Raw genomic sequence first — 20,643 nt, forward strand, 5'->3', positions numbered from 1 at the left:
ACTATCAATAAAGGGATCAATAAAGTATTTCTGAATTGAATTGAATCTCTCTAACCAATGAAAACGTTTCATTGGCGGTTTGTTTGAGACTTGTTCAGATTCTTATCAAGAACACAATTTATCCCTTATTTCATCGTTTACCACTGTAAACAATGAAGTAGTTTTCCATTACCATACGACAGCCAACATGCGATTTTCACCTTCGAGCTTCACTTTTGGTTTCTGTGTTTTTGAGGACCAGACATGTTATGTGCAACGCCATCCAGAGTTCACATATGGATTCCTCTACTCAGACTTTACGGTCTTAGTTTACTGGCTGGTTGATAATGTACTTAACTATTTCAATTTAGTATTCCTTGGCTTTTAGGCAACTAATTTTATTATTTTTCTCTCCAGTTTAGGGCTCCGCTGTTACTCACTTCAACATGCAGAAGTTTTGGAATCCAGCTCTAGTCATTAAAACATTTGGCAGCAATAAGGTTTTTTTTTTTTTTTTTTTTTATCTTAGAAAAGTACTAGCTTTGCATGTATGAGGTGAAACAGCTCATCGTAAAATTGAATTGATTTCCATTCAAAAATACTATTTTACATATTAAGTTGCTTTTTTTGCTTATTCAAAATGGTCACTTTTTAAGTTATAAAAGCTATTTCTGATCATCAACACATGCTTATTATTATAGAATACAAAGATGCATATTTCAATGAGTTCAACCAATATTTCGTAGACCTTTTTAAAAATATATATTTTCCATTAAAAAATGTCTATCAGGAATGAAAATACATATTTGGTGCAAGCATCATGTCTGTTCAAAAAAAAAATTTTCTGGAAGTTTTCTCTCAGTTTTCAAACAACACGTTTCATATTTCAAGTAAAATATTTAAAAAACAAAAAAGAAAATCCTATAAAATTTGCCTGGGTTTCATTGAAAGTCGAAAGATTAAACAGGATCCCGCCATGGCATTTCAGGAATTGTAATTCCTGCAAAAGAAACACTCCAGTTGCAGTGGTGACAAAATACCCTGTATTTTTCTGAAAAGGAGGAGAAAAAAAACCTACAGCAAAGCCAATGTGATTCCAAAATAGCATTTTCTGATTGCCGCACCGATCGATCTTGATCACATTAATTACAACAGATGTTACCCTCCATTTTTTTACAGGAGAAACTGTAGTAGTTCTGGACAGGCACAGTGACCCGTGTCCACAGGGCAACATTATGTTTGTCTTCTTGCTTCGCAACTGTTGGCAGTGTGAAGTGCAGGAAAGCCTTGTTTTTGCATCTTAATGTTGTCGTTTCACAAACAAGTACAAAGGATTCAGTCTGAATAAGTAATTGTGTCAGAAATTTCAGTAAAAAAACTTTTTTTTCCCCAAGTTGGGCTAAAATCTGGCCACAGTTTAAAAATATTTGCCACAAATTCTTTGTTGACCTTTATATATATATTTTTAGAACATTTTATTGCTTAAAAAGTGTAATTTCTTAAGGGAACTTGAATCGGGTGAAGCTAAACTGTGCCGCTTGTTGAGATTTTTGTAAGACTTTACAGGTAAGGATGTTTTCATATTAAATGCAAATCTATATTTTACGACTTTAATTAAGCTTCTGCTCTGAATGTGTTGGGGATTTTTCAGAAAATGACCTTTTGCTTTTTTCTTTTTTTACTCTGCACTTCAAAAGCACAAAATTTCAATGTGTTTTTGTCTAATTTATAGCGCAAATATCTTGGTACACTTGAAGTAAATTCAGCAAGATTTCGGAACCTGTTTTAAGTAAATAACTGTTTAATATTTTAATATACATACTTGTTCCGTTGGCAGATAATTTCACTTATGGCAAGACATTTTCAACAGGTGAAATAATCTGCTAATATAACTACTTGTTTTTCATGACTATTTAGTGAATATTTGCCTAAAACATGCTCCTATATCTTGCTGAAAATCTACATGTAAGTTAGTTTTGTTTCATTTTAAGAGAACTGAGATATTTGCACTAGAAACTAGATCAAAAGTACTTTGTAAGAGTTTGTGTTCTTGAAGTGGCGAACCCCTGGTTGACGATTAATTGAACGCTGAATTAGTTGACGATTATCTCAGCAATCGATTCGCCGCACTGATCCGATTAATCGTTTCTTGCCTTACTGGGAAAAGAAACAAAAAAAAAAAAAGAAAAACAAATGTGTGTACAAGCGTTGGCCTGATCACGCCTGTCTGGACGTTTGTGTGGTCAGTCCCGCCAGGCAGCCCCATCATCGAGAGCCGAGAGGACGTGGTCAGCGAGGGGAACGAGACGGAGCTCACCTGCATATCCATTGGCAGCAAGCCGGCCGCCTCCATCAGATGGATGAAGGGGGAGGACGACCTGACAGGTTGGTGGAACAGCAGCCTCCCTCGGTCAGCTTCACGTTCTCCTGGCCTGTCTGCTCGGCCTTTCTGGAGGCTCCTCAAGGGGGGGGCAAAAAAAAAGGAGTTTTTCTATAAACCCACTGTGTACTGATGATGCAGACTGGCGTACGTACACGTGAAGATCATCCCGTCTGTCATATCGAAGGCGCTCGTGCTCGGATTCAGCTCTGCCTCGGAGTGGTTTTCATTTCAGAGAGCAGTGTTTGGGTTTAAAAATTGCTTAAATATTTACCGGAAACATTTTCGCTACACCTCGACTGGCTGATGGAATATGTCTCAAAAGCAGAATTCAACTCTTAAGTCTTTCCAACTCGCTTCCAAGCAGCCGCTCACGGTAAACAAGCTTCATTTGCACATTTTATCTTCATTTCGGCGCCTTCTGTTGCCTGCAGAAAAAAAGGCGGTATGAAATCGGAGAGTGGCGGCGGACAAAAAAAAATCTTATTACCTCTCAGTTATGATTAGGTGTTATCAATTATTCATTATAAACTTATTGTACGGCAACGGCGAGGTCAGTATTAGCCGCATTGTGCGGGGCGAGCGTCTGAGCTTGTCAAATTATATATGTATTAGAAAGGAGAGGATACATCGGGCTTGTTGAGAGATGAAATATTTAGACAAGAGCAAATCTGAAGCTAAATGCCATCTGTGCCTCCAGTGTTCCCTACAGGAGTCAAAGTCAATTTCTGTTTATGAGTTGTAGAGGGTTGTGTCGGGGAAGGCGAGACAACAGGATGGTTAGATCAGCAAAATGCCACTGACATGCTGAGCAGGGCTAATCCACAGTGGCAATGGATACATAAAGCTGGCCGCAAAGTCACGTCCTCTTGTACCCCAGGAAAACACAAATCACTTGTTATTACTGACGTGCTACACAATTCATTAGTCCCCGCACGTACTCGGGCTCCACAGCAGGCTTGCTGCAGGCCTGGCTCACCGGAGCTGCTAGCTAGCAGGGTAGCTTTAATGCTAGCAACACGATTTGACCAAATTGACCTCGAATAAGCTGATTTTTTTTTACATGTGATGTATCCCATTCAGTTAGAACATAATCAAGATTTAATAGAAAAAATACTTACACAGAGTGATGTATTTCTAGTATTTTTTTTCGGGTCTGGTTTGGTGATTATACCGGAAACACAAAACTATGCTAGTTAAAAAAAATGAAACATCGCATAACAATTGCAAATCACAAATTGCTTGTTGTTAAGGACCGGCTAAACAATTCAGTAATCCCTACACTTACCCGGACTCCACAGCAGACTTGCTGCAGGCTTTATAGGCCCAAGCTGACTGGAGCCGCTAGCTAGCAGGGTAGCCTTGGTGCTAACAAAGAAACAAATTGACCAAACTGACCTCGATTAGGCTGATTTTATTTCATTTTTTTAAAATTTGATGTATCCCATTCAGTTAGAATACAATCAAAATTTAATTAAAAAAGTAATTAGAGTGATGCTTTATAGACCCAAGCTGACTGGAGCCGCTAGCTAGCAGGGTAGCTTTGATGCTAGCAAAGAAACAAATTGACCAAACTGACCTCGATTAGGCTGATTTTATTTTATCTTTTAAATCTGATGTAAATTAGAATATAACCAAGCTTCTAATTAAAATGTATTTATACAGAAAGATATTTTTGAAGCATTTTTTTTTGTGCGTTTATTTAACTTCAGTGTTTCATTTCTTTCATTGTGAATAACAGTGTGTGGCACTGATTGAGTGACATTTCTTTTTGACATAAAACACTTGCAGCAAAGCAGCTGCATGAGCATCATCATCTGTTCCTCACTATAAATATTCAGAACGTCATTTGCCTTCAACTACATAACTGAAAAGGAAAATGGAACAGAATAAGAGTAGAATCGGGCTTTACTGACCCGCAAAGGGGAAACTCAGGTGTAACAGCAGCACCAGACATAAAAAAATCACACAAGAAGTTCTTAAAAAGTACATGTATTTACTTTTCACCAAACAGTACAGAGTCGGATCGATTTGGTTTCAATTTTTCAATAGTACACCTCGCAAAATGGTGAAGTCGCACCCCAGCTCCATCTTCCTGAGCTTCAACAACAGACACATCACCACCTACAGCACTGTCATCTGGCACATATAAGAAGACCCCTATACAAGCCACCAATGCAACATGTGTGTTTGCGTGTGTGTGTCTGACCCTCCTTGAAGACATAAGGGAGGGTTAAAAAGTTTATCCCGTTTGTTGTAAGTACCAATAAAATTGGGGTTTTCTTTCTACTATTAGCAATGCGAGCAGCCAGCAATACACTTCACTCCTTTTTATGACACTAGACACTAAAAGAATCATTCTCACATGACTATTGGATGTGTCTTTTGTTTATTGAGGTGCAGACTCTCAGACATGTAAATAGAACATGTAAACCTGCGACTCTCGCTTTGGTTTGCATAATCACATGCATCCATATTTAGTACTCAAATATTATATTTCATTGAGAAGCAGCGACGCTGTTCGCAGGGAAGGAAGAAGTGCAGAACTGGAGGCCCAGTACAATAACTGATTAAGACTAAACCATTTATCTGATGCTGCTATTGTTAAAAGGTGGGAAGAAATGGGATTAGACAGCGGCGTTTAATTGTTTCTTGTCCTTGTGATCAAGGGTAACGATATTCAAGAAACTGTAAAAAAAAAAAATTTTAACTAAAGCTTCAAAATCCTGCAATTTCAGATTGAGTCATAAATGAGTTTTGACTAACTTGACAATTATTATTCAGTAAAAATACTCAAGTTATCAAAAGGAGAGAAATAAAAGAAAAAGAACCTTGATTAAAAATGTTCCGGCTCATTTTTAATTCAAAGAGTCGTGGCAAGGTTTCATATCTGACCTTGTGGAATCATATTTTTGGAATAGATACACCAAACCTGAGGTTGACCCGTTCCCCTTGTCTTAAATGAGCTTGCTGACATTTTTAACTTACTGAGGAAGCTGATTCAAGCACAGTCACTGAATGTTAACCTGGGAACATCTTGCAGCCTGGCTGAGCTTTTGTCACATTTTTTCCTTATCCTGGTATAGATGTTGGAGTATATTCAAATTATTAATAGCTTTTTTTTCCTCATAAAAAATTAAGTGCATTTTGTGGCACTTAATGTCACATAATTCATATGAAACATCTCCATTGCTTATGGCGTACCTCATTGGAGTGATGTCAGATCCTCTTTTTTTCCCCATTTGACCTTAGTATTATTTTTTTTTTGTTTGATATTGCTGCAATATTTAGGTACTTTTTAGATGGCAGTGGTATAAAGACAAAACTTTTTTTTTAATACCTGACACTAAGTCACATTTATCTGTTGTAGAATTACAAATAAGTGATGCCAGAATAATAAGAATTTTTGAGGAAGCTTAAAAGTTAGTTAAAGGCAAAAGTTCACCAACGCTCTGACTGTTAACTACAATTTGTCGAAGCCCAGGCAACTTTTTAAACTGTTGATAGTTTCATTCACAGCCTTTGGCGTTATCATATATATATGTATGGACGAGATGCCATTACAAAACTTGACTGAGTTATAAGAGGAATGGGACAAATTCCTGCAAAAAAAAATTTGTTGTCAATTTTAAGGAATTACTGACTCAAAACAAGCTCCTGTATCATTCTGAAAAGTTATTTGTAAGTTAGTTTTGTCTTTTTCAAATGTCTAAGATATTTACACCAAAAAAAATGATTTTATGTTTTTGCAGTGCTGCTGGAAAGTATTTATTCTTTCAACATGTTCTTTCACATCTAATATTTATGAAGTGTGAACCTCATTGTGTTATACTTATCCTCTCAAAATATGCTCTTTGACCTCTGTTGATCTTTAGTCTCGTCTAGAGCCAGTTTACTCAAGTTTAGCGTTAACTAACTTTACAACCTTCCTTTAAAACTCCAGCTCCTCTGATAGACTGACACAATATTCTCTCATTTCCTCTCGGTGGGTGTGGCGAGTTTAATTCTGGTATCGTATTTATTACCGGCGCTGGAGTCGCGCTCGTCTCAGCCGTCTCCAGACATCTCGATCACGGACGGGGCCCCGGCAGCGTGTTGGCAGCCAGACGACTTGGGTTAGAGTCTGAGTGAAAGAAAATGTCACCCTGAGAAGGCGGCCATGCTTGATTGCTCTGGGATTGATCAGTGCTCGATGCTCACGAGAGCGTTTGATTTGACATCTCTGCTGCAACTCCAAAATCTCCCTCGGCATTCAGATTCGACTCCTTCTCTGACCCGATCCGCGCCGCTTCTCCTTCGTCCGGGGTTCGAGACGACGCCGTTAATTGATAGAAGGTGACTGGCTTGAGGATTGGGGACTTCCGAAGTTTTTCCTCTTTGCAGTTGCCATGGTCAAGAAAGAATCGGGAGAAGAAAGAAAAACAGCACCCTGTAGTTTGTGGAACTAGCGTTTGCCGCTACAGCAGCTGCAAGTTTTTTGGGGAGGCGGTGGGTCACTGTTTAGGTCGTTGTCTTTTGCAGCATCTAATGGGTTTTTCTTCCAGCACTGCCCTACATTTAGCCCCATCTAGCTTCCCATCAGCTTTGATCTGTTTGCATGTAAGCCACAAATTTCCATTTTGTTTGCATCTGATCAGAAAACCCTTTTCCACGTGTTTGCTGTGACCCCTATCTTGCCAGCGCTAAGCTGTAAGCTGCACTTCATAGGACTTTCTCCAGTGAATGGCTTTCTTCTTCCCACTCGCCTGTTAAATCTAGATTTGAGGAGTGCACAGTTTTCCTTCTCTTTACGAGATAAATGACATCTAAAGGCAGTGGGTTGGGCTGGATTTATTTAAAGGGGGAGTACTATGTATTTTCCATCCTTTTAGCACAATCAACTAACTATGTTGCCTACAGTTGCTATAAAAATGTTGTGCATATCAAATATGACTTAAAAGAAAATTTGACTTGTAATTTAACACCTTGAAATTGGGCCTCTGTCTCTTTAAGAAACTCCTTCTCCTTCTGAATTTCTGCCTTCAGGAAGTCATCACAAAATGGCTCCTTTATTTAACCCTCTACCAGTGTTTCACTGAGCAGGAGCTTGTATAATGAGCTCAGCAGATAGCAAACACAGTTCCACCAGGTGCTTGCTAATTGCTTCTGGCTAGTCTGAAGGAGCTGAGTGAGGCGGAAGCTCAGAAGCTTGGAAACTGCAGCTCCCAGGAGGAGCTTCCTCCTCGAAGGCGGGGCTCGGCCCACCCGGGCGTTTTGCATGGTTGCCACGGGAAATTCAAGGATTTCTCAAAGAGGCATGACAGAATCAAGGCAACGTTTTTGATGAGGGAATAACATTAGAAGATGACGAGAAGTTCAAGGTATGAACAATTATGAATGTAAGAATTAGTAGTCACTTTCTGTATCAGATTCAATCGCTATAAAATTTTGAAAAACTGACGAGGTGTAAAAAATGGTGTTAAAATGTGAGACTGTGCTTTAAAACAGCAGCATTGTGTGTGTGCTCTGACCCAGTGTTATTAGCTGTGCCTATTGCACCCTGGTCAAAGCAGTTTTCTTAAGCAATGCTCCCGTTCAGACTGCTACGTTTAACAACCAGAGCAGTAAAACATGAAATAACACAAACACTTTAAGACTGCGGTAGAGTACGGGCTTCATGCTTCTGTAATGTCTTTGCTCACTTTTTTGAAAAAATAAAAATTTGGGGGGAGAAAACGTAAAAGATTTGTTTACGGTTATTACTCCGCCAAGCCTGCTTTCCGAACGGCGTGTTCTCTCGCCTGCAGTCGGCAGAGTCGTCAAATTTAATGCCTACGAGCGCGGTGGCCTCTCGCTGCTCCCAGCGCTTTACATTTTCTGCCGGGCAGGGTCCTTCACGGGGCCGGGTGTGTGTTACGGCAGGGTTAATATCCGTCAAAGGGGCCACATATGTGTGTGTTGGCGATCATCAGCTGTGGAACAAGATGGGGGGTTTTATCCCTCCTCCACCCCGCCATAGGTCCCGGCCGGGATCTCCCCGGTGAGGAGTCTGAAATGGAAGTGTGCTGCGGGGTCAACGTCGGCCTGTAATTATTTCCTCACTTCATTAAGTGTGGGTAAACCATCACACTCAGCACCGCGGCTAATGCGATGCCCCTCTGGCATTGTAATGCTCTCTAAATGAATGCCCCTCTGACAGCCCCGGGCCTAGTGGGCAGCAGATTACTGCGGGGTTCGCCCCAACAATCCTGCAGCCTCCAGCGTTCATTATCGGACCCGATATGACCCGGCCGCTCCCGCGTCAGAATCGAAGGCCTCGGGGCTCGTCTGAATCCTCTGAAGTCTCGTCCGGGCTACCGCATCACCGAATCGTAAATTAAATGTAAATGCCATCTTAAAGTACTTCACTTTGACAGGTAATATGCTCTTAATAGCTATGACTATTTGCCCATTACCAGCTGCGTCTGCTGCTGCTGTGGCTGCTGGGGGGATTGGAGATTTGATTTTGAACTTCTTTTTTTTTTTTTTTCTCGGCCAGTCACTTTTATTTCCTCTTCTGTGTGCGGCGGCTTTTCCAGCTGAAACAACAGTGGAGGAGACGTATGACAGGATGTTTACCGTCACCAGCCGGGTGAGGTTTTCTGTCACCAAAGAGGATGATGGAGTGCCGGTGGACTGCATCGTTGACCATCCAGCTGTAAAGGACCTTCTGGCTCAAAGACACTTGGAAGTGCTCTGTAAGTGACCCAGAAATGCATGGTTTTTTTTTTCCCCTTCTTCTTTTTCTTCTTCTTTTTCTTTTCAAAGGGCCACGACCAAACTGAGGCCAAGTCTCATGCTTGGACTCCAGAGGGCTGTTTCTGTGGTTTAAAGGTTTAATCTAAAAGTATTGGAAAACAGAAACTGTGAAACAAAAGAAAGGTTTAACAACCAAAGCGACAAAAGGCAGCACAGAGATATTCGAGACAGGGTCATTCTGTGCCAAAAATATCTTTATGCCATGCTGTGTGTTCAGATAGTTCATTTAACCTTTGTCCTTAACTCACCATACATAGTCGAAAAGAAAAGAAAAATAAGTCTGTGATTTACGGTAAAATATCAGCAGCTGTGTTTGTCAGAGTATTAATATAGATTTTACAATATTTATACAGTAAACCACATATTCTATATGTTCTATATTTCAGGTAGAACGAACCCAAATACAAGCAATAGTTGCTTGTATTTGCTCCATAAACAACGACCTCAGTCTCGCTGAAAATTTTGTGAACTATGTTGAAAAGCAGAGTCTTTACCAGAAAACGTGATATTTTAAGTTTAGTCTTTAATTCGGATTATTGAGGGAAACATACATTTGCTTTGAAGTGTACATTTATTTGTCAGTGTTTGATATTATTCTCCGTGTTTGGGGGGAAAATCAACTATAAATTCAAGGCTTCCTGTTCGTTGCACGTAAACCTTTAAGCAAAGCTGCGCAGAATAATTATGGTTTATAAACATTTTTGTCTTTGACATACAAGCAAGAAACGGCTATATAGCTTTTCTATTTTTAGGCCACAACAGTAACTCTACATTATTGTCACCAAAACGTGATAGACTGAAGCTGCGACTCTGTTAATGTATGCAAATCTTTTAACATGTTAATTATGGACTAATCTTTTCACCGCAGCCCAATCAACTGTGTTGCGTAACATTTTGTAAAAAGGCAAAATTGGTCTAGCTTGTGTCAGCCTGCGTACAGCAGGTTTTTCTAACAGAAAATAATCAGTTCAGATTGAATGGTCGCCCTCTGCATTATGGCTCTGGTAAATAAAATTATCTGAAGTCTCTATGCTCAGTCTGAGGCAGGAAAAACCCAAAAGCACAGAGGTCTGCTAAGTGCTTTGTCTGCCGACTCATCGACGACACGAAAACGAAAGCCGTGACTTTTAACGAGTGAGGTAATACAGAGACCAACATAAAGCATTTTCAATTTTCAGGAGCCCAAACATAAACAACAGCTTGGACAGAATGAAAAGATCTGAACAAATTCATTTTTATTTATCGGAATCTTTGGCGTGTCGTAAGCAAATATTTGATCACATTGTGTCCTTGAAACATATCCGACGTGCTTCATTTCTCCAAAAGTACTTGGTCATCGGTCCAAATTGTTGAATTCAGCTGTTTCAAACGTTTCCCTGGCCACGTGTCTGTAAACGGTTAACTGAGGACATTAAAGCATACACCATGATGAGACGCATCCTGGGGAATTAATCCAGGGTGGAAATCTTCTTGCTACAAAATATTCCACAGTTGCTCGACTGTTGTTGCTACTTGAGCAAAGTGGAAGCAATTGGGAAAGATGGCAGCGAAGTGGTGAGCCACACGAGGTCACACAGTTGGATCAGGGCAGAGAGCACAGAGCTAATCGACTTTTCGTAAAGGGTGGCTACTGACCTGCGTAGAGGTTCAGGAAGGGAGATTTTATTGAGCGTTCAAGGACATTTATGAGCAAGATCGGTGTGGATCGACTTGACTGTTCTGCTCTCAACCCGATTGAACACCACAGAAATCAAGTAGAGGAGAGACCTTCTCGTCCAACATTAGTGTCTAACCTCACAAATGTGTTGGAAGAATGTTTCAAAAAGTCCAAAAAGACACATGTCTTACCCTGCTAGGGCAGTTAGACAATTTAATTTGTGGTTGATATATATTAAGGATAATCGAATGAGTTGTGGTTCATCGTCATGACAGACTGGCGATGCTTTTGAACTCCAAAACCTGAAGGTTTGACGGGTGTTACAACTTCGACTGTAACATTCTCGAGGTTATCAACAAATATATAGAAATATGACTTTATTGGATCATTTTTTTGCTGTTAATAAGAATTGAGGAAGTCTCAAGATCTTTTGTCTGACCAACGTATTTGTAAAATACGTATTTTAAAAAAAGTTTTAAAGTTGTCTTTTGTGATTACCTCTAGTAATCACAGGGAGTACCACAAATTGTTATGACAGCCTTTTTTTAATATATATATATATATATATATATATATATATATATATATATATATATATATATATATATGTATATATATATATATATATATATATATATATAAAATCTTGTCTGTCTCTAGTGTAAAAAGCTGAGTTACATTGTAATGTCTAAATTTAAGCATAAAGTGCAATTCCTTCTTAATACTCATAATGTGCCCTTAAAAGCTCAGCATATGCTCTTACCATTAAATCATAGCTTTAATTAAATCTTTGGAATTTAATTAAAATTCGATTTTTATTTAAGCTGCTGCCTTGTCTAATAGCATACATTAATTTCAGGTAAAAATAAAATTGCTTTTTGATGAGTTTTATATGTTTTTTTTCTTTTTTGTCTGACTCATTGATTAAAGAGGTAAAACAAGCTGCCTACCACTGTTAAGCATCAAAGAAAGGTTAGATTAGTCTTTTGTAGTCTCTGTCGAATATTAATTTTTTTTAAGGTAGATAACTGTTTTGTCTGACCTTTTAAGGAAAAAGAGAAAGGTTGGCTGTAACCGCTTGACATTTTGGTAATCTTTTGCGTCTCGAGATAAGAGAGTCAGGGGGGGGGGGGAACACACACACACACATTTTGCTGTAAGCTACGGCAAACTGACTGGATGTGTAATGAGAACAGAACAATAATTTTATCGTCTGTGTTTCACTCTTAGCTGAGTTATCTTTTTTTTTCTTTCATTTTGGTGTGAATTTCACTCCAAAGTTCACTCAAGAGACCAAATGTATTTTCCTTGGGAGTGAGGAGAAAATAGAAATTTGTCACATACACTCTTTGCTTCATTTTTAGATGTTATTTGCTGTTTTTTTTTGTTTTTTTTTCAGATAAACCCGAGGTGAAGATCGTGGTGACATATCCTGATGGGTTAACAAGAGAGGGCGACAATCTTGATTTGACATGTATCGCTGAGGGGAAACCACAGTGAGTTGTTTTTCACACACACACACACACACACACACACAGCACACACACACACACACACACACACACACACACACGCACACACACACACACACACACACACACACACACGTGCGGATGAACTTAAGCACTGGAGATTGCTGTTTACTCGGCGTAGCCATCTCTCTCCAAACATCCTCTTAACCTTTCCATTTCATTGTACCATTAAACCAGTTGTTAGCATGCGGTACACCATTAGGCACCCCGCCCTCCGCCGTCGATTTCAGATCTGACCTTTATTTCAGATTTCTAGCATGGGATAGACAGCGTCTGAGTGATGCGTGTGGCATTTGTGCTTTCTAGCCCCCATCAGATCAACTGGCTCAGAGTGGACGAAGACGTGCCACCGCACGCCGTGGTCACCGGCTCCGATCTCTTGATCGAGAACCTGAACAAGTCGTACAACGGCACCTACCGTTGCGTGGCGTCGAACGCCGTGGGCGAGGCTTACGACGACTACGTCCTGCACGTGTACGGTACGTTACAGCTCACGGTCGCACCGGATCGTTGGCTTCCTCATGCGTGGGACGCTCTGTAACGCTGCTCACGTCAGTGCCGGGCCTGCACGGCTTTATTGTTCTGGAAATGATCACCAAATGACAGGCATTCGTGACAGACTCCATGCATCGAACGTTCATTTGTTTTTTGCTTCTTTTTTTTTTTTTTTTTTAAAGTAAAACGTTGGAAATATGAAAATAAACTCGCAGAACGGAAATCTTTTCAAAAAACATTTTTTTTTAATGCTGCAACAAGTGGCGACCACTTTTATGCATTTAATGGGATTTTTATTGAACATACCAACACATTGATGCATAACTCAAGTGTAGGGCTGGACGACACAGGCTGAAAAATGTATCAGACAATGTCGATAATTTTTGATTACTTTTTGAAAACCGAATCAACACTTTGTTTGGGTTGGGTGTGCATACAGGACTGACATGACAGTGTCTTCAACGTAACACCTGTAAATGTTTGACTTTGTCATGAAGTGTCATTTGGTAGATAAAGACAATTTTAACGCTTTGAAAGTGTCATTATTTATTGAATAATGCACGTTAAATGCAACGTTTACTGCAACTTTGCATTAAAGACGTAATTATTTACCGACTCGACCGGACGTTGCCAGGGAACCAAAGCGTGATGAAGTCACAGACCTTGCATAACCGGCCCTGACAGGTTGAGCAGCTGAAGCCTGACCTCTCCCTACATCTCCCAGAATGCTGTGCAGAAACCAGAGTTTGGTGAATGTTGAATTTTCTGTCAGGTGTTTTATCTGTTGATCACTTACCTATTGCAAAAGAAATTATGACTGATTTATTACCAACCTTCCTTAAGTGGCGGAAAAAAGTCATCTCATGTTTGTTCATTCCTTGTGAAACTCTGAAATATTACACAAAGAGCATCTATGCTCATCAATTTTGCTCTTCAATTTTAGTCTTGACTTTGACTAGGCCATTCTAACGCCTAGGCCATTCGTTTTGATCAAAACGATCCTGTAGTTTACCTGCCTGGATGTTTATTCAAGTTATTAGAATAATAACTCTGAAGGTGAATTTTTTCCACAGTATTTCAGCAGACTCCAATAGGTTTTCTTGCAGTACTGTCATGACTTTAGCTTTTGGACTAAAGGTCCAAAAATGATCCTTGATACGGCACGACATATCAGCTACTGTCTGCTCTATAAATTGAGGTATGCGGAGCAGGAAGTAAGACGATGGACTTTTTTTTTTTTGCCTGTGCTGGTTTGAAGAAAGCCAGCTTGATTCTTGAATCTATATAAAAAGAAGAAAAAGAAAAAAAAACAGACACGGAACGGTAGAAAACTCGAATGTGAGTTTTTTGAGGGGATTTTTTTGACGTCAACAGAAGGGCAGCAAATAAACCAAGTGGAACTGCTGCACCAAAACAGCATGTCGTGCCATATGCTCTGCAGTTAGCGGCGCCGGAGGGAGGGCGAGACGTGGACAGGTCAAATTCATACGGCAATATGGAGAGTGCCTGTTCGCCGGCTTCCAAGCACCACTGAAGTCTGAAACTTTCCACACAACTTCAGGCAATTAATCAGAGTTCACACGCTCCCCTCTGGAGCTTTATAATAATTAATATAACTGTGCACCTGTAATGGTTTGTTTATTACCATTTGGATTGTTATATATTCATATTTGTTTTACAATTTTCCTTTGGGGCAGTTTGGTCGTTTTTTTCTTCTTTTTTTTTCTATTTTGCAAAATGTAAAAATAAAAAAACAAAGTCATTGCCGTTCCTATTTGTTGCTTTTAATCAGGAAAATATTTTTCCTGCCGACAGCGGCGATGCTTTCCGGCAATTAAGTTTATTTCAAACTTTTAATTAAAATGTTGTGCAGATTCTTGTTATTTCATTAACCCGCATAGGTGCATAGCAGTAAACTATCATGGATAGTTTTTCCTGGACAGACCAAGAAAAACAGGATTTTTTTTTTTTTTATGCAGGAAACAGCTTATTTGAAAGCATGCTCATGCACTGCACAGTTAATGCGCTCAGTGCAAGGCTCTTTTTTGCAAGAATGGCTGCATTAGTGCAGCATGGCACAGACTTGATCAGCATGCGGCTCCACTGGTACGCTAAAGCTTATAAAAGGTCATTTGAGCCTGATCCAGGATCAGCCATTTTTTGACATATCATGGACATTTAAGGACCTTTCTGTGTTAAAACTGCTGTATGTATATGTGATTATTATTCCTAGTTTTTTTACACATTCGGTGAAACCGTCACCATGTCGAGTTTGGTACGAGACAGATAATCTGTGAAAAAAAAACAAACTTCCACCAATCACAATCTCTTGCGGCGCTGCTTACGCTAGCAGACTATAGTGAACAATTAGGCTAGTTAGCATAGCCACCGATGACGGCAGATGAACAGTTTTCTTGTAACGGTAGGTTGTTTCTCTGCCGCTATCACATTCAGCAGAGAGTACACAAGATTGATTGACAGCACTAAGACCCGCCTCTTTGCTCTGATTGGTTGTTTGGTTGATCTCTTCTGTTTCCTGTTGTGCTGTCGTGATATAACAGCAGTTTTAACAAGTAGATGAAAAACATTTTCTTCATAAAAGTAACACGCTGCAGTTTTAATGCTGAGACCTTTGGCATTGGGAATGGTCACTGTCAGAAGACGGATCTTAAAGGAATGAAAATCCTCCTTTCAGATCATGGACATGATGTCATTAACACAGATGGAAAGGCTCTGATCCCAAAGTAAAAAATATTTGAGGACTTTTCAAAGTGCTTGAAAGCCATTCCTTCCTCTTCTAGAGACAGCTAATGCAGACTGATGCCCTATCTCCTGCCCCAGCTGCAATTACTGTTACATTTATTTATTTTTTACTGCTGTGTGTAATCCTTTGTGAAAAACTTCCTGTCGAACTGGCAAAACAGTTTCTTGTCCGAGCCACTGTTGGCTTGTTTATGTGAAAATAAAAAAAAGTACAATTTGGGGAGGAAAATACCAGCCGTGACTTTGCATTTGATAAATCAGTGGATCTATAACAGCAGATTATAAAAGCATTACTCCCTCAGCTCAGGGCTCAACTTGCACTCTGTGGTTTGTACACTCTTACTCCAGGATGGGAAACCTTAGTTTCCAAACGAAATTTGAATTTCTTCTTTCTGCCATTTAGACAGAGGACTTTGGAGTATGGACCAACATTTGGTTTTTGTTTTTGTTTTCCTGACGTTTCTGATTCAAGAGTGCAAGAAATGCAAGAGTCATAATCTATGTCCGATAACTGAGTGGTGGCTTTCCACACCGCTGGAATGAACTTTGCAACAGTGGCGCCCTGAAGAGGGGAGCCAGAGGGGCCCACAGCCCCAGAGAGAAACCATGGTCATGTCATAAAAAGGCATACAAGGTCATCTTTTTTCAATGAATACAGAAATAAATCAATACAAAATAAATAGAAGCAGACCTTTTTTTCTTTAGTTGTGCCCCTCTAAAAAAATTAGAGGTCCTGTTCTGGTCATTCCTATAGAAATTTTCAGTTTCTCAGATTTTTGTTTTAATATTCTGATTCCTTCACAGTTCTATCAAAACAGCGATTGTGCCTGTTTCAGTGCCCCTTTTTCTACCACACCTTTTGCTTCCACTAAACTTTCCATTAATATACTTTGCTTTTTTTTCTATTATTTGTTTAAGCAATGAAGTTTTATGACACACGACCCCGTTAGGAGTCTACCGTTTAACCCTTCTTCTCATAACTACTGTGAACGGTGTCGAATAATATTCACATTTTCTGAAGCTGAACAATCATCATCATTAACTGTAATAAACACTAATCAGCGCAAATGATGGCCAGGGATTTAGTACGGTCATAAATGACACATTTATTTTTTGTTGACTTTGTTTTTGTTCCACAGATAACTTTTAAAGGGCAACAGGGAGGCCGTCTCTCCAGAGACATGAATTTCAATGAGCTGACAATTGGCTCACCTCTCTTCATTTAGGCCTCATTTTCTCTTTTATCCTAACATGACTGTCATCATTTTCACAGCTGTATGCATGTTAATGTTTTTTTTTATTATTATTACTATTTTTTTGTTGCTGTTTTTGTTTTTCAGTACACAACTACAAAAGCCCATTTAAAACACAACCAATTAATCACTGGAACAATTACTGTGATCTTGGGAGGATCTACTTGATCAGTTTTTGCAACGAGCGACATTTGATTTTTCTCCGACTGCAACAAAAGTTTTTCGACAGCCGCCAAGAATCTTTGCTCTTGAATTCCCAGAGGGGAGCGAACAACAGGAGGTGATTGTCTGAAGTTTTTAAAATCACAAAATAAAAAATAAAAAGAGAGAAAGAAAAGAAAGGGGGGACGCTCTGACGTGACACACACTCATTTCTTGGACCTTGATTTCCTGTTTTTTTTTTTTTGCTGTTGTTGTCTTTTGCTGGCTGGCAGCAGTGTATGGTGATCAGTGGGGGGAAAATAAATAAAAAATTTCCAGCAGCTGCAGCCCGTTGTTGGCGAGTTTAGTTTTTTCTCTCCGCGGAGCGTCGTGCTGTTTTGCATTTTTCTCCCAAGTTTCTGCCAATGTGCCAAAACCGTTCTGTGCCAGTGACAGTACCTGGTACCGGCGATGAAAATTTATCTGATGTTTAGACTCCAAAAAAAAAAGAAAGAAAGAAAGAAGAAAAAAACCAAAAAGAAAAAGTTGGGAAAGATTTTGAACTCCAGTAAAAGTGACAAAACTGATTTTCACTTTCACCTCCATTTATTTAGCAGCCATTGTGGGAGACAAATTCAATCATCTTTAAAAGGTGCGTTAGAATTACAACTAATTTGCAAGAACATGCTACAAAAGATTAATATGAAAAATGTCTTTCACCAAACTCGGAGATTTGATTTTAGACTAGAATGTTTTTAGCTTCAATATGTCAAATGTCCATCTAAATTTAGCAATAAAGGCTCATTGGATAAGAAGATATTCTTTTAATTGAACCTCTTACAGGATAGATTTGATTTTTCAGAAAGTATGTCAGACATTATTCCTGGATCTAACATAAATATGAGCTTTTAAGAAAATGGCACCTTGACATACACTAACACTAGACCTGAAAGTGTCCAAACTTTTTGTTACTTTTTATCAGAAGTCAAAAGTACTTTAAGGCCAAAAGATATAAAACTACAATAAGTAAATAAAACCAAGTCAATAACGTGGTCGGTTTTGTAGAATAGGAATGTCATTCACTGTAGATCCAAACCTTAAAAGGTTTTCTATTAAAAAATTTTTCCTTTAGTTTTCAAATTCTTTTGAAACAAATTTATTCTGTTATGCGTCACTTTCTTTCAAAACTATCTCTATATTTAGCCAAGTTCAGTAAATTAAATAAAAGCCGATTCGGGTGTAGAAATGTGTAGAAATGAAATGACCTGGTTCTATTTATTATAAGAGCTTGGTTATGAAAGACAGTAACGTTTCCCATTGCACTAAAATTATGTTACGCAGCCTGATTAAAAATGAAAAGTTTGCATCTGCTTTAGCCGTCTGTGCTGGACAGATCAAATCTGAAACCATTCAAAGCACCGAGTTCTTCAATTTTTGTGCGGAGGCTGCACAAAGTCGCTGCCTGGGCCACAAATGGCCCCCAGACCACACTTTGGACACCCCATCTTTGACCCCATCTTAGACACAAAGATGCGTCTTTTACTTACTGTTCATTTTTAATCAACATCAGCACCCTGATTTACTGTTTATTTAAATTTTGAAACACATGTAAGCAGTAAAATATGTGCAAATATTGTGTCACAATTAGCATTTATTAAACCTTTTTCTGATTGAAAAACAGACCAATATCCTGTAGGGATGTGTAAAAATGTATTGCTGAGGCATAATCTCAACGCAGAAAAATCCATCGTTTAGAGTGAGAACAACAGGATCTGCTGCATGACACAATTAGTGAGGGAAGGAAAAAGGATCACTGAACAGTTGTTAAAGGAAATCAAAAGCAACTCATTCAAAAAAATCAAAACACGACGACCAAAAAACACAAATAAGACCAGCAAAAACTAAACGATGTGTAACATTAAATGAAAACAGCGCAATGCGAGATGTTGAACTGCAAAGCCGAGAGAACGGCACGTTGGACGCCTCCGTGACGCTCACTAGACCGTGTCTCCATGCCAAATGGCGGCTTTTTGGAAGAGGCGGCGGGGAAAAGCCTGGTTTGGAACGTAAACGGAAAGGACGAATTATGCCCACTTCTTAGATGTGGCACGGGATCTGTGACGCCGTGCGTCTGTTTGTGCCCTGAAAAGTTTTGGGAACTGCGTGACGCACAACACCGCAAACTCCTTTAAAACCCAGGCGTGGAAAATAAACCTTTATTGGGTCTCTCAGCTGGATAACGATTCAAATTATTCCCCAAAGCCTAGAACCTCCCTGCACGTTTCGATCAGAACTGCTCACCACACTAACATGGTCCTCAGAAAGCTGACAGCAAGCATTTCGTGGGATTTTTATTTATTTATTTGTCCAAAAGCGGGGTTTTTGTGCCGTGTCTGAAATAGCTTTAATTGTTATTCAGTCGGCGTGTTCATCAGTTCTCGCTGACAGCTGTAATCTCTTCGTCAAAAGCAACCAGTATAACATTTTATTGTCTGACTCATAAGCCAGTGTTTAGGGAGGTTGCTGAAAATGTCCATTTGCAAAACAGAAATGCATTTTGTAATTGGGTTTTACGTCAACAAATAAAAAAGCAAAAAAAAAAAATAAAAAAAACTGCAACTGTTAGGCAAACTGGTAATAGGAATTTACTGGAAGGACAAAAAGTCTTGGGGAGAAACATCGAAAATCCCGTCAATGTCAGGAATTTGAGGAATCTGCGTTGGAGGATAATAATAATATACGTCTATTTTAAATGTTCAGGGTTTGAAGGATGTTGAGTTTGGGGACTTTTTGAAAACCCGTGAAGTTGTTGCCTCCTGAATGGTTCGCGAGCGGGTTACTGACGGCATGAGTTTGCAGTTGCGTGAGGTTTTAGGAAATGTCACAGCGGAGCACAGCGGGATCTCACTAATCCAAATCTCAGGGGAATGAATGGCATGGAACGGCTCTGGGATTCAAGCTTGCCCTTGCCGAAATCATTTCGGTGCCTCCGGAAAAAAAAGAAAAGACATTATTCCCAACAGAAACTTTATTTGAACTTCAGTGATTATCACTATATTTATATCAGCTCAGCACGTGGTTACTTGTAAGCATTGTTAAAGGCTTGTAGGACATCTTTAAATGATAAGTCAATCAATCAAGTTCAAAGTGCTTCATGTCATAAAATCATAAAAATAAAACGTAATAAAAACAACATGTACAGTCTCCAATTGAGAAACCAATTCCATTTTGTCAAGTACATTTGGTCAAATATGTTGGTCAATGTTTCAATATCTTATAGTACAAAAGCATCTCCACACAGGCTTGGTTTTTAGTTTTGATTCAAAGGAACTCAGTGTTTCGGCCGCTTTGTAGTTTTCTGTAAGCTTGTTTCAGATTTTCTTTAACAAAGAGCTCTTTTTTCAGCATACCAAGTCACGGTTAAATCGAGGGGATGATTTACACCAACTCCAAAAAATTCATAATTATGAGATGAATTCAAATTACGCTTGGATGTTTTCATACTTCTAATAAAAGATGTTATGTGGCCCTCCTTGTTTTCTGTCCTCCATGCCTTAAAGGGGCGGCGTCACGTTTAGTTCAAGCACAAAGTCTTTTTTGTAGGACGACCAAGCAACTACGTTGCCTCCAGTTTTTACAAAAATGAAGTACATCTGAAACATGACA

The 20,643-nt window shown here is 39.2% G+C and overlaps 1 protein-coding gene across 3 annotated transcripts in view; it reads left to right on the forward strand.

Moving 5' to 3' along the window:
* cadm1b (cell adhesion molecule 1b) overlaps positions 1-20,643 on the forward strand; it is a 225,001-nt gene that overhangs the window by 178,304 nt on the left and 26,054 nt on the right. For all 3 annotated transcript variants that reach the window (XM_055045419.1, XM_055045416.1, XM_055045418.1), the window contains 4 exons: positions 2,227-2,364; positions 8,917-9,075; positions 12,193-12,289; positions 12,632-12,804. In XM_055045419.1, coding sequence (XP_054901394.1) covers positions 2,227-2,364; positions 8,917-9,075; positions 12,193-12,289; positions 12,632-12,804 — 567 coding nt within the window. The remainder of the gene's footprint in view (positions 1-2,226; positions 2,365-8,916; positions 9,076-12,192; positions 12,290-12,631; positions 12,805-20,643) is intronic.

The sequence above is a fragment of the Poeciliopsis prolifica genome, unplaced genomic scaffold (genome assembly GCF_027474105.1).
Source record: "Poeciliopsis prolifica strain line A6 unplaced genomic scaffold, Auburn_PproV2 SCAFFOLD022, whole genome shotgun sequence".
In the NCBI taxonomy this organism is placed as follows: Eukaryota; Metazoa; Chordata; class Actinopteri; order Cyprinodontiformes; family Poeciliidae; genus Poeciliopsis; species Poeciliopsis prolifica.